The 15,314-nt window shown below is 39.7% G+C and overlaps 1 protein-coding gene across 4 annotated transcripts in view; it reads left to right on the forward strand.

Moving 5' to 3' along the window:
* The first annotated feature begins 202 nt into the window (after positions 1 to 202).
* The window catches only part of HDAC2 (histone deacetylase 2), a 31,451-nt gene continuing 16,339 nt past the window's right edge, over positions 203 to 15,314 (forward strand). Inside the window, exons 1-5 of one of the 4 annotated variants that reach the window (XM_014531365.1) lie at positions 217 to 461; positions 10,528 to 10,640; positions 11,943 to 12,060; positions 12,860 to 12,934; positions 13,829 to 13,967. In XM_014531365.1, the coding sequence (XP_014386851.1) occupies positions 410 to 461; positions 10,528 to 10,640; positions 11,943 to 12,060; positions 12,860 to 12,934; positions 13,829 to 13,967 (497 nt within the window). In that variant the 5' untranslated portion in view covers positions 217 to 409. Of the gene's footprint in view, positions 1,179 to 10,527; positions 10,641 to 11,942; positions 12,061 to 12,859; positions 12,935 to 13,828; positions 13,968 to 15,314 lie in introns of all 4 variants that reach the window. The other 3 variants (XM_014531367.1, XM_014531368.1, XM_014531366.1) reach the window with 3 other exon arrangements.

Consider the following 15,314-nt stretch of genomic DNA (forward strand, 5'->3'; position numbering starts at 1 on the left):
ACTTGAAAAGCGAAAGCCTGCTCTTTTTTTCAATTCGAAGACTGTATTTGCCCCGTCCTTCTTCAAGTTGTTATTTATTAGAAGGCCTCGTGCTTGAAGACTGAAGGGGCCTTTTTCTCTAGTCGTGCCCCTTCCTTCCCCGTGGAAGCCACAGTGGACGCCTCCCATCTCCCCTTCGCCTCCGGAGGTGGTTCGCCCCCTCCCCCTCCCCAGTGTCGCGAGTTGGCGCCGCGGCCTCCCCCGCTCCGCGCTCTCGGCCCTTCCGGCACCCTCTCCTCCCTCAGGCCCATCCTCCCCCGTGAGACAGCTGCCCCCACTTAAGCCACAGCCCTTTTCTCTCCCCTTGGAGCCGGGCGGCGGCAGCAGCAGCAGGAGGAGGAGCCCGGAGGCGGCGGTGGCCGGGGAGCCCATGGCGTACAGTCAGGGAGGCGGCAAAAAGAAAGTCTGCTACTACTGCGATGGTGATATTGGAAACTATTACTATGGACGAGGCCATCCTATGAAACCTCATAGAATCCGCATGACCCATAACTTGCTGCTAAATTATGGCTTATATAGAAAAATGGAAATATATAGGCCCCATAAAGTCACTGCTGAAGAAATGACAAAATACCACAGTGATGAGTACATCAAATTTCTACATTCAATAAGACCAGATAACATGTCTGAGTATAGTAAGCAGATGCAGAGATTTAATGTTGGAGAAGATTGTCCAGTGTTTGATGGACTCTTTGAGTTTTGTCAGCTCTCAACTGGTGGCTCAGTTGCTGGAGCTGTGAAGTTAAACCGACAACAAACTGATATGGCTGTTAATTGGGCTGGAGGATTACATCATGCTAAGAAATCAGAAGCATCAGGATTTTGTTATGTTAATGATATTGTGCTTGCCATCCTTGAATTACTAAAGTATCACCAGAGAGTCTTATATATTGATATTGATATCCATCACGGTGATGGTGTTGAAGAAGCTTTTTATACAACAGATCGTGTAATGACTGTATCATTCCATAAATACGGGGAATACTTTCCTGGAACAGGAGACTTGAGGGGTATTGGTGAAGGAAAAGGCAAATACTATGCTGTCAATTTTCCAATGAGAGATGGTATAGATGATGAATCTTATGGGCAAATATTTAAGCCTATCATCTCAAAAGTGATGGAGATGTATCAACCTAGTGCTGTGGGCGCACCGGTCTTTCGCGTGGGCTCCATCCCCTCTCTTTTGTTTGCCGGTTCTTTGAGCACCACTTTCTCTGTATTCAAATGGAGACGTCTCGCTTCCTCCATAAAAACGAGGGTTTTCGAGTGTGAGTCGGGTTAGCCTTCGCGGGAAATGGGGCGGTGGGAGGGAAAGGTGGAGCTGTTCCTGTTCGCCTCGCGGATCCGACTCGATGGGTCCCGGCTTGCCCCTCGGAGGGGATGGCTGCCACCCACTCCTTTGTTGCTCTTTGTTCCATCAGGAAATAGCGCCCGGCTCCGGAGCTCCCGGGGAGCGCTGGCATCTTGCTTGTGAGACTGTGTCCCGGAGGTGGGAGTCCTGGTGTAGGGAAACTTGGGCAGGTGCGGAAGTACCAAGGGATCGGGGAGCTCGAGCTCACTGTACGTGCATTACAACCGTCAGGTTTTCATTGCAGGGTCTCATCTCATTTGCAGTTTGAGCTGTACTGTTCAGTCTCCGAGCCCTGTTTTCTGAGCCAGCCTAAATTACACTAAGTGGTGGAGTAGTAACCTGTTTAACAGATTTCACAAAGACCTACCATGGTAAATGGTGTGTAGTAAGTTCCTCTCCAGAGTAGGAATTCTACAACTTAACAAAGGACCTGAAAGTCCTATCTGATTTGTCTGAAGCAATACACACTTTGGAAGCTGTTTCCTACATTTGGTGGATTATAAGTCACAACGTTTTATAGAGGTGGAAAGACCTTAGAGGACTAGGTCAGAATAAATCTGACTTTAATGTGAAGATGGGCACACTGTATCTTTTCAGTGGGCAAGGATGAATCTTTTAATGCCTGTTTATATAAAATAACCACCTGTGTCATTTGTGGAAAAAATCTAAAATCTTGCAGAAGAAATCTAAATAATCTGATATTTAACGTAACTAATACTAAAGAGTACAGCCGTGTTTTAAAAACATTTTTTGAGAATACTGTAATACAAGTTAGTTTGAAATTACACCATCGTGGAGGAGTGGAGATGGGATTACATTTTCATTTTAACATCAACTATTAAAGTTTCTTAAAATTCGTTCTTTAAGAATTCATGCATATTTGGGGTCACTGGCAAAACCCTGGCCTTGCATTCCCTGATCATATTGAAAAGTAAATAACCATGTGTGTAAGTTAATTTTTAAAACGGTATTGTTCCTAAGATTTAGAGATTTGTTCTTGTCAGAGCTTAGGGTAAAGGAGAATGGTTTAAAGGTATGGGGGAACTGGTGCTAGGGCTCTTTCTGCCGCTGTTAGTTGCTGTTGACAGTGATTCTTGTCACCAGGCTTGAACTGCAGAACCAGGAGGTACACTTAAGTAGCGGTTCTATGAACAGCTGTAGGTTCCTAGACCCATTTATGTTGAGCCTCTGTTGAGGAAATGGGAGCAAGCACTGGTCCCAAGGGTGGGATGGAGGCTTGATAGGTGGAATGGAAGAGTGGAAATAATTTAAATCTCATGGTTCTGACTTAATCAGTACTTTATTGCAGAACTATTCAACTGCTTTACCTGGTGGCCAACAGCTGTATAATTGAATGTTTGGAAATTTCTGGTTAGCTTAGCTGTTTCTGGTCATATGATTCTCTCTTGGTTCATTTTTACAGTGGAATTTGTAGTCACTTACACTTGGAATATTCTTTGGGTTTTTGTGGGAGAAAGGCTAATACAATATTTTGCAGAGATTATTAAATTGGATTGGTACCATGCTAATTATGAGCTTGTGATAGTATGCTAAGCTTTGCACAATTCCAAAAGCTTTCATATAAAGGTACCAATAGTGGTGTGTTTTTTTTTCCTTTTTTTCTTTTTTGTAAATGTAAAGAAAGAGGATGCAAGTAATGCAGCTTCTGTGCCACAGAATTCTGTGACTACAAGATATATGCAACATGGAATTGATTGGGAATGGGTAGTATCAATAGTAATAGGGCCTGAATAATCTGCTAGCCTGAATTAACTGGTTTTAATTTGTTGGTACAGAAAATGGAAGAAAGGTTTTTTAAAAAAGAGGGCGGTAGCAAGTTCTATAACCACAGGAATCCTACCTGTAGGCTTACTGGGACCATTAGGCACACTCTTGGTGACACAGACAATGTTTGTCTCGCAAGTGAAGGGGACTTCTAGAGACATGTATTTTTTTTTCTCTGTATACTTTATAGTGTGTCTTAAGTACTATACCCTTAGATCATTGGAATGCTGGTTCCAAGTAAACTTCAAGGCATTGATGAATGAGCTATCCTTTAACCGTTGGGAAAAGTTAAGAGAAGTTCTTATTTCTCATAGCTCCAAAGTTTCCAAAAACATATTTCTAAAACTTGGCCATCTTGTTGTATATACTCCAAGATTATCAATAACCTGTAAAAAGATACAGATTCAGTCACTGAGTTTCCTTCTGGCTTTAAAATGATGTGATTTCTGTACTTAAATGTAATTAGCAAACCAAGCTGTGTTTAGACCATGATTACAGTATGTTTTTAATCCTTAATCTAGAAGTGTTAACTATTCTTTGTTTTGACTTAAACTTGATACCAATTACATTAAATGCCTGTTTTACTATGTATACAATATAATAGGGATGTGTATACAATTGACCTTTGAACTGTACAGATCCACTTATACAGACTTTTTTCTTTTTTAATCCTCACCCAAGGATATTTTTTTCCATTGATTTTCAGAGAGAGTAGAAAGGAGGGGGGCGAGGGAGAGAAACATTGATGTGAGAGAGAGACATAGAAACTGATTAACCGACAGGGCAATAAATACAGTCAGTACTCCATATCTGTGGATTCAACCAACCACTGATCAAAAATGGTATTTTCAGTCCATGGTTGGAAATCCACGGGTACAGAGAACTGCCTATATGCATTGTTCAATGTCATCTTATTTTATTATTTTATGGTTTTTATTGATTTCAGAGAGGAATAGAAACAGCAATGACGGGAGAATCATTGATCTGCTGCCTCTTGCATGCTCCCTACTGGGTCTCGAGCCTGCTACTCTGGCATGTGGCCTGACCAGGAATTGAACTGTGACCTGGTTCATGGGTTGATGCTCAACCACTGAGCCACACCAGCCAGGCTCTATGTCATTTTATATGAGGACTTGAGTTTCTGGGGATTTTGGTGTTCATTGGGCAGGGGGGCAGATGAGGGGATCTTGTAACCAGTCTCCTGCAGATACCAAGGGAGTACTATAGCTAAGTTTAGGGGGCGTCAGAAGTTATAGGAGGATTCGCCACTGCAAAAGGGAGGGGTTCCGTGTTCCTAACCCACCTACCCTCCCGTTGTTCAAGAGTCAACTGGGTACATAATTTATATAATTGGTCTGTGCTCTGTTTTTTTCCTCATCTGATAGGGTGTATTAAAATGTTTGGAGAGAAGTGATTCAGAGAAAAGCACTCAATACTATACAGAGATAGAATATAAAAGTTAACCAAGATCATGCCTACTGATATACTCCTAGTTTACTGTAGCAGGTTACTGTATAAGAATTCCACTTGGCAGCCAACTATTGACAGGTTTTCTTAGACTTTTATTTATAACGATAGTGCCAAAGTATTTTGCTAGATATCCTTTAATACAACTGCTTGGTTTCTTAGCTCTACTATAAATCTTTATTATCCATAAAATAGGTAATCATTTCTCTGGGAGTAAATCAGAATGTGCTGGGTGAATTACAGAAGTTCATACATACCAGTGGTCTTAATTACACATCATTATTTAATGATAGTAGAACATAACACTTAAAATAAGACTGAGATGTTCCTATGTTTGGGTCCTCTTCCCCCTGATATTTACTATTCACTTCCTTCAAATTTCACCTTACCAGAGAGGCTTAACCCCAATATTGGTTTTCTCCCTGTCCCTAGTACCGCCTAACTTGTCTTCCTTCATGGATACTAGTAAAAGCTTCATGATATCAGAGTCTGTTTTGCTTATGCCTATACCTCCACCATCTAAATTTCTTAAAAGTAAAGGAGTTTTAAATTATTGATGAATAAATGTTTAATTCCTTATGTTTTTATATAGAGATCAGTACTAACATTCTAATTCTTCCTACCACAAGTTACAGACAGGTAGGATGAGCGGCATTTTGTCTGTTTTACGATGAAAGTAGATTGATATCCCTGTTCACCTCAGTCCACCCCTTATCCTTTTCCACATTGACTAGCTTATTGTAGCAGGAGAGGTTAACAGCTGGTGCCTAAAGATTTTCCCCCCTTGTTGACACAAGAGTGGGCCTATTTTCACTGCTACAAAAAGATTTCCTTTGCTACCAGAAAAAAAATTTTTTAGTAGTTATTTCTTTCCCTTTAACAAAACTTTAAATGCTTCTATTAACAAATCCTTAAAGGAAACAGCTGGAATTGGGGAGGAGGGAGGTAGCAATCATAATAGTATTGAAACATGGATGAGACCAGATTTAAAAGTAGGTATAAGGATGTTTATACTGGTTAATAAGTCTTATTTCTCTATTTTAATAGCAGTTGGCTTATACTTGTTTATGAAATCAGTTTTGGGTTCATAAATACCAAGTGGGCTTAAAGTCTCTACTATGTACCAGGTAGACAAAAGATTATTTGAGTCTTAAGAAGGAAATAAAAGAGTGTATGTTAGATGGTTAGAGAGGACACCTTTATAGGGTAATCAGACAAGGTAAGGCCTGAAGAAAGAGAATGGGCTAGCCGTAAAAGAGTTTTTTTCTACATAAGACATTGCAAACTGCCCTGGCCTGGTAGAAAGAACAACCTGGTGCACTTAACCAAAAAGAGGCCAAGAGGAAGACATAGGGGAACCATGGGGAGCCAGGCTAGATAGTAAAGGGCCACACCACACAAGACTTTGTTGTAAGCGATTTAGGAAGCCATTGAAGGTTTTTAAGAGAGAGAACTCTTGAAGTGGAGAAAGGATGGTAAAGAGTGGTAGAATGTAAGACTGAAAGCAAGAATTAAATACATGTTGGTCTACATCTATAATAATAAAAGCGTAATATGTAAAACGACCAAACAGCAGAACGACCTTTCAGATGACCTCACTATGACATGCACTGGCGCCAAGCCAGCCAAGGCGGGTGCAATGCGATCGGTTGGAGGGCCCGGCCATCGCCCCGCAGAGGGGGGTGGCACTCCGGGGAACTGGGGATGTGTGGCAGTGGACTCGGACAGCAGCACCCGGCCAAGGTGGGTGCAGACTCGGGGGGGCGGGGGGGGGGCAGGGCCAAGAGGCAGCCAGGGCCACGAGGTCCCCAGCAGCCGGGGCTCTGAGGCAGCTGGGGCACGAAGGCCTATCTTGCACGAATTTTGTGCATCGGGCCTCTAGTAAAATATAATGGTTGCAGCTGACAGACACGGACACATACATTAAAGGAAGGTTTGGGTGAGTAAAACCAATAAAACTTGTTGATGGATTGGTAATGGTGTAGGAACTGGGTAGTGGTGGTACAGAATAAAGAATAACTTAAAAGTTTCTAGATTGAGCAATTAAGTGATTCATTCCTGAGAGAAGACGATTTAGGGCAGCACTCCTGTTCACTGATTTACCCAGGCACCCAGAATAATGCCTGGCACATGGTAGGCTCTTGATTTGTTAAGTGAATGAATGAACGAACGGGTGAAACCCTGATATTTGAATGTTGGTGGGTGACTGGCTATGGGTAGGGGTGGAATCCAAGAAAGTGGTACTCTCAGTAAAAGTCAGGACTCAGTGATTCAAGGAGGAATAGTGACCAGTGTGTTAAAGGTGTTAGTGGACTAAGTAGTTTGTGGAAAGCAAAAATAATACAGTAGCTTTTTTAAAAATCTTTTTCTTGAATCACTTTTTTAGTCAGCTTTTCTTTAGGGGTAAAGGTATATTTTACACTCCTGAAATCCAAAATGATCTGAAAATGGGAGGGGGGGACTCATTTGGAATCAAAAGCTTAACCTGAATTAATATTCATGATCTTTACTCCATTTATTGTGAATATTTACAGAATTTTTGCAGAAATATTAAAGTGTGATTATAGAATGCTGTCCAGATTCCAGGACATCACATAAATAATGGCAGATGTAACATTACATTTATAAAACCTGAAAAAAATCTGAAATACATGTAGTCCCAACGACTTGGATAAGAGACTATAGACCTTAATAGCCACTTTCATACTGATAACTTCTGGAAGAGAGCGATTTCTAAAATTTTTCAGATAACTAATTCTTTATGGCACAGTAACAAAGTTTGTTGATTCAAGAAGCCACCTTGAGCTAATTTTTCTGGATAATTTACTTCATTGGTAGAGGGGTGGGTTTGTGTGTGTGTGTATATATGTATGTTTTAATATATTATTGATTTCAGAAAGGATGGGAGAGAGTGATAGAAACATTAATGATGAGAGAGAATCATTGATTGGCTGCCTCTTGCACACACCCCCTATACTGAGGATTGACCCACAACCCAGGCATGTGCCCTCATCCGGAATTGAACCATGACCTCCTGGTTCATAGGTCAACACCAACCACTGAGCCACACCAGCTGAGCTGGTAAAGTGTTTTTGATTATTTTGATGAAAATCAGGATGACATTTGCTCAGTGGATGAAGCATTGGCCCATGGACTGAAGGGTCCTGGGTTCTATTCCAGTCAAGGGCACGTGCCTTGGTTACAGGCTCTGTTGATCCGGGCCATGGTCAGTGCACTCATGTAGGAGGCAACCAGTAGATGTTTCTCTGTCTCTTCTCCCCCCAACCCCCACTCTGTCTAAAAATTAATGGGAAAAATATCCTTGGGTAAGGATTAATTTAAAAAACATATTAAATACAATAAGTAAATAAAATGCCCTAATTACATTACTGACCATTTAAATAAGCTGTATGAAAAGCCATCTTTACTAATAAAAGGGTAATATGCTAATTAAGGCGAAGTCTTCCGGAAGTCTGTCCATCCAGACAAAGCCACAGCAGCTGGGACGCCCGGGGCTCAGGCAGCTGTGAACCCCAGCAGCCGTGAGCCCCGGTGGCTGCGAGTGGCAACAGCAGCCGGGTGATGGGGGCGACGCCTTCCCCTGATCAGCCCGGTCGCCTCCCGCTTGCTAGCTTTGTGACTTGGCAATATTACCTGATTTGTCTACATCTCACCCTTCTTCATTGTTATAAAATAGGAACGGTAATAATAATTACTACATCATAGAGTCGAGAATATTAACAGATAGTACGTGTGAAGTGTGTAGAATACTGCCTCCTAGTAAGCACTCAATAAATGCTAATTACTGCCCTGGCCGGTGTGGCTTGGTTGGTTGGAACCTTATCCCATGCACCAACGGGTTGTGGGCTTGATCCCCAGTCAGGGCACTAGGGGGAAGGCAACCAAATGTTTCTCACTCTCCCCCTTCCACACTCTCTAAAATCAATAAGCTTGTCCTCAGTGAGGATTGAAAAATAAATTATTCCATTAATTAAATGCTAATTACTGCTGTCACCATTATTTTATAAAAAAAAACATGCTTGCTGAGAAATTGCAACAGTACTTACTATACCTTCTATACAGATTATTGGGGTCTTTACCATTATTAGATTATTGGTAGCTTTTCATTGGATTTTCAGTATGTCCATAATCAAGAGTATTTGATCTTAAGATACACATTTCACATTAGTAATTCTTCACAGAGGTAGGTGGAAGTTATGTGGAGACTAGAGTTTTATTCTTCTCTTGTGATCATCATTGGTGGCGATGGTAACTTAGAAATACCTTCCTTGCATTAACTTGTAAATATGATGCTTTGTAACTCTGTTGGGCTTTTCATATCTAAGATTCATTGAGATCAGGCTGATTTCAAGGTACTATATATATTGCCACCTTGTAGGACAAGAGCTTTCCTTGGAAGGTAGATTGTGATAAATGCAAAGGCATTTCACATCCACATTGCCCTGCTTTGCTAGTTGTCTATATTGTCTTAGTTTTGTTGTTAGCACCTGCATTGAGAAAGGTGGCTTTCCGTATGACGGTGTATATATGAATTGTTTTCAGAAGAGAGCTTATTTAGAAACCGAAGGGTTAAGTAAATTAGAGGTGTGATAGCAGCAAAATCAATGGACTATTACCAAAGTTATGAGAGAAATAAGTTTTTTTGAGTTCTCAGTTTCCACTAAACAAACAAAAAGGTGTGTGTTTAGGCGGGATTTTGAAAGATTTTTTTGATCCTAAAGGTGAGTAAATGACATTATTTATTCTTAGTTTTTATTATGTAAACCCATGTTGAAATGAATGACTTGAAGCCATTAAAATCAGCTTGGCTCTCCTAACAAAATTTTGGAGTTGCTTTATTTAAAACTAGAATTACTACTAAAAGTAATTTTTCATAAAAGCTATTATAAAAAATGTCCATTTCAGCTCTGGCAGGGTAGCTCAGTTGGTTGGAATATTGGTCCAGTACACCAAGATTGTGAGTTCAGTCCCTGGTAAGGGCACATAAAAGAATCAACCGATGAATGCACAAATAACTGAAGAACAAATCAATTTGTCTTTCTCTCTCTCTCTCTCTAAGAAGTAAAAATTAAAAATTCCCGTTACATTAGAAAAATAGTATATATATGAGGCTTCCTTAAAACTTTATTACAGAAACACTAGAGCTTTACCTGAAAGTATTGATTGCATTGAAATTTTGTAGATGAATATGTGGTTTAGTTGTTTATTTTAAAATAAATCTATGTATAAGTTTTAAGATGTTATAAAAAGATAGGGTAGGAATTGTAATTTCAATGGTGAAGAATAAGACAAAATACCCTTATTACCTTGAAATATGTCACGAGTATATCATCAGAGCCAAACTTTCATTTGATCCACATTTCAGTTACCAAAATTTCCCTTACGGACTGATATGGGTATAAAACATTTTAGTCGCCCTGATACTAACTATAAGGAATTTCAGAAATACCAGTAAATCATCCAAGAAATAATGTATATTTGCTGGAAATGCAAATCATACCAGAGAATTTACCTTACGCATTTGAATTTAAAAACAAATACTAAAAGCAGGTATCACTTTAAGGAACAGAAATTATGTTTGTAAGTGAGTAAAGTGCATTTCATTTGGGCTAATACTAAATGAGAAATTTTATTAAACTGTAAATCAGAAAAATTTGCTTGCTTTAATCTATAAATATTGTATTAATGGAGTTGTCAGCATATTAAAAGTGTGCATAATAGTATCCTGGTTTTCTCAGAGTTTGAAAGTTGCAACATCTAATATTATTTAGGAATTTAAGTAAATCTTGTTTAGGAGGTAAATACCTTCTTAATGGTGAACATACTGTTGTTTGTATTGATCATTTTGTCTCTTCTGTTCTTAGGTGATATTGGAAACTATTACTATGGACAAGGCCATCCTATGAAACCTCATAGAATCCGCATGACCCATAACTTGCTGCTAAATTATGGCTTATATAGAAAAATGGAAATATATGTGAGTATACCTTTTGGTAAATACTCAGCACTGATTTTTTTTTTTTTAACTACTATTATTCTCCTTGGTGGAGGACATTTAGCAGATGAAAAGGTCTAGAAGAAAATGGAAACTTTTCATTTTGTTTTATTTAGAGTGTGGGACCTACAGTCTCTTTTTTCTCTCTTCCATCAACATTTTTTAAAAAATGTATTTTTTATTTCAGAGAGAGGAAGGGAGGAGAGAGATAGATACATCAATGATGAGAGAGAATCAATGATAGGCTGCCTCCTGCATGCCACGCCCCCCTACTGGGGATCCAGCCTGCAACCTGGGCATGTGTCCTTGACCAGAATCAAACCTGGGACCCTTTCGTCTGCTGGCTGATGCTCTATCTACTAAGCCAAACCAGATAGGGCCCATCAACATTTTTAAAAACAGTTTTCCCTACTCCAGGTTTTTGCATTTATGGAGAACAACTCCATTCAGCATACTACATATTTTTGCTAAATAATTGTTGATCTGTCTATGCTGGTGAAGAGTTGATTTGAGACTGTTACAAAATAAATTTGTAATTACAGAGGAAATTAATCCTACAAATATTTATTGGTATATGAACACTGTTGGTGGACAAGCAGAGTACAAAATAACATAAGCTACAACAACTGCCTTAAATGTTTTTATAGATAAAGATGGGAGTGTATATAAACAGATACAAGACATAGCAGTTCTTATCTATTTGGGGAAGCAGTTAACAATATTAGGGAATATGTGTGAGTTATTTTCTTTGGATATAGACATTTAGAGAAAAGGAGAAGTTGGATGAGACTTTCAATCAGAAGGCCTTGTGGAAGAAGTATGTCATAAATGAAATAGTTCTTCCGAATAAGGATGATTTGGTTAGGAAAAGGAAGAGAGATTGTCAACAAAGACTTAAAATGGAGACTGAGTCTCTTTCTCGGACTTCATTGATAAAATCAGTGGATACAGAGCAGGTTTATGATGGAAATAGGAAAGGGGTGTTTATGAGCATGGATTTGATTTCTAAGGGTTGACCCATTTCCATTAAAATAAAAGTAGTGATTAAGTCTTAGTTTGTGTTAGACCTGTCTAATGCTTTTAAAGTAGTATGAATTAGCTTTGGAATGGATTATTTTCCTAAAACCTGCATGTACAAATTTAGATTTGCTTTGGAATTTAATTTGTTCTGGAAGATATAATTCTTTTGAGATGACTGTTAGGTGAAATTGTGTACTTTGTGTTTGATAACTCTGATATAACCAGTTGTAATTCCACAATTCTAACATTTATTTTACTTCACAGAGGCCCCATAAAGCCACTGCTGAAGAAATGACAAAATACCACAGTGATGAATACATCAAATTTCTACGTTCAATAAGACCAGATAACATGTCTGAGTATAGTAAGCAGATGCAGAGATGTACGTTTCTTGTTAAAAGTTTATATTAGTATTGATTAGTTAAAATTGAGTATTTTTAGAAGCTTATAATTATACTAGAGTCCCGGTGCACGAAAATCATGCACGGGAGGGGGGGTTTGTCCCTCAGCCTGGACTGTGCCCTCTCACAGTCCGGGACCCCTTGCTCCTTACTGCCCTCCTGCAGCAGAGGCAGGAGAGCCTCCCGCCACCACCGCTGCGCTCACCAGCCGTGAGCCCGGCTTCTGGCTGAGCGGCGCTCCTCCTGTGGGAGCACACTGACCACCAGGGGGGCAGCGCCTGCATTGACCGTCTGCCCCCTGGTGGTCAGTGCGCATCATAGCACCGGTTCGGTCAATTTGCATATTAGGGGTTTTTTATATGGGATTTTTCCTGATATAAAATACTATTTTAGTTATTTACTAGAGGCCTGGTGCATGAAATTCATGCACTCAGTGGGGGCGGGGGGTCCCTCAGCCCAGCCTGCACCCTCTCTCAGTCCAGGAGTCCAACTGCGGGAGTTTGGCTCCAGGGCGTGTCCAGCCCATCTCACCCAGTCCCATCCCACCAGTCACCTTCTAATTAATTTCCTTTTACTGTACACAAATCCATGCACGGGGTCACTAGTATTGGATAAAATGATAAATTATATGTTTAAATTACATACTTTACATCACTACTATGATATGTGTATGTTTTATGGTTGCATCAAATAAAATATTTGTAGGAAATGGTTTATGTAAGAAAGGGCTTTTAGTAATTCACAGAATGGGTTGAAATTAATGAGATCCATCTTTCACAGTTAATGTTGGAGAAGATTGTCCAGTGTTTGATGGACTCTTTGAGTTTTGTCAGCTCTCAACTGGTGGCTCAGTTGGTAAGTGTCCTCATTTAGTCAGACTTAAAGTTGATTTAAACATGGTCTGTGTCTTTTAGGTTATTTGTTTAAATCAAAAACCTTCCATGTTTTATGATCATAATGACTCCAGCTTTTTATTTTATTTTTTATTTTCTTACTGCCATTTCATTTTCACTTGCAGACTTCTTTTTCCTTCCTCTCTTCAAGCTACCATTGTGTTACTCTAACTACCACTGTTACCACCACTTTCCATATATGCTCTTATTTAATCAGATCAAAGCTGTAGGAAAAAAATTTATTTTCCTAAGGAGAAATTGCTAACCTAGAACACTGAACAATGACTCTTGCCTTTTATGATTTTACTAGAGGCCTGGTGCACAAAAATTTGTGCACTTGGCGGCAGGGGGGGGGTCCCTCAGCCCGGCCTGTGCCCTCTCGCAGTCTGGGACACCTCAGGGGGTGACCACCTGCTGGCTTAGGCCCTCTCTCCAGGGGATCGGGCCTAAGCTGGCAGTCAGACATCCCTCTGGCAGCCCGGGAGCCCTCGGGGGATGTCCACTTGCCAGCGGGGAGCAGGCCTAAGCTGCAGTTGGATATCCTTAGCGCTACTGAGGAGGTGGGAGAGGCTCCCGCCACCACCACTGTGCTGGCAGCCATCAGCCTGGCTTGTGGCTGAGCAGAGCTACCCCTGTGGGAGCTCATTGAGCGTCTGCCCCCTGGTGGTCAGTGTGTGTCATAGTGACCAGTCATTCCCAGTCGTTCTGCTGTTAGGGTCAATTTGCATATTACCCTTTTATTATATAGGATACTCTTGGCTTACCCATGGCATACTCTTTCTTATAGGGTTTTTGTATAGTTTTTCTAATTTTAAATTTTAAACATTTAAAATTTTTATCCTGTCTTGTTTCTTAGCTGGAGCTGTGAAGTTAAACCGACAACAAACTGATATGGCTGTTAATTGGGCTGGAGGATTACATCATGCTAAGAAATCAGAAGCATCAGGATTTTGTTATGTTAATGATATTGTGCTTGCCATCCTTGAATTACTAAAGTAAGTTCATTTGTGTTGGTATTTTTCCTATGAAAAAATATTTTAATTAAAATGATAAAAATCTATCGTTTTTTTAAAACAACATCAAAAGTAATAATCACATGAACGTGGTTAATGGTGAATCTTCAATGGATTTATTATGGACCATTTTAGAAATAATAGAAATTTGTCCAACCCTTCGATTTTTTAAGATTAAGAAATGCATATAAGTGTCTAAAACTCCCGATTATTACCCCTTTAAAAAATATTAGAAGTTGTTTGGCAATTTTGATTTGAGTTATAGTTTCAACTAATGAAAAATGACATTGACCCTGGAAGTTTATTTTCTAACATTTTATAAGTTTTAACTTTTGATGGCAAATATTTGAAATCTGTGTTAAAGAAAATTTGGTTACCTATTGAATTAAATGTAGATAACTGCATAGCTATTGTAGAATGGGGCTGTCTGTTATCTAAAAATGGGTATTATTATTTTTAAGTTGCTAAAGGAGTTAGTGTTAAAGTTATCCTTGACTACAGCTTGAGAGAGATATCTATAAAGGTATATGTGAATTTGGAGTTAGATTTTTTTTTTTTTTAACCACCATTCATTGTAACATGTCTTAGCAGATTCCACTTAAAATTGTAGTGAATTAGTGTTTTCTCACCTTTGAATGTGTTACCTGTAGTTATTCCATGCATACTATTTTATAGAGGCTGATTTTTTTCAGTCACTTAAAGTTTGGTATTGACTCCCCAAATAAATAACTGGGCAGTGTCAGTTGACTAATCAAGAGCCCAGGAAACCACTTGAAATCCTTGCTTTGTTTTTTTTTTTTTATTATTTAGTATGTTTTTATTGATTCAGAAAGGAAGGGAGAGGGAGAGAGAGAAACATCAGTGATGAAAGAGAATAATTGATTGGGTGCCTCCTGCATGCCCCCCAGTGGGGATCGAGTCCGAAACCTGGGCATGTGCCCTGACTAGGAATCAAATCATGACCTCCTGGTTCATAGGTCGATCACGCTGGCCAGGTGGAAAAAACATTTTAAAAACTATTTTTATCTGAAAGGTGGTACAGAAAGAGGCCATTGGCCAAATTTAGGCTGTGGCCCATAAATTTCCAAACCTTTTTTTTTTTTAATTTATCTTACCGTAGCCAGTTTTGCTCAGTGGATAGAGCATCGGCCTGTGGACTGAAGGGTCCCGGGTTCAATTCTGGTCAAGGGCACATGCCCAGGTTGCGGGCTCGATCCCCAGTAGGGGGCATGCAGGAGGCAGCCAATCAATGATTCTCTTTCATCATTGATGTTTCTATCTCTCTCTCCCTCTCCCTTCTTCTCTGAAATCAATAAAAATATATTTTTT

This window comes from Myotis brandtii, unplaced genomic scaffold (assembly GCF_000412655.1).
Source record: "Myotis brandtii unplaced genomic scaffold, ASM41265v1 scaffold8, whole genome shotgun sequence".
NCBI classification, from domain to species: Eukaryota; Metazoa; Chordata; class Mammalia; order Chiroptera; family Vespertilionidae; genus Myotis; species Myotis brandtii.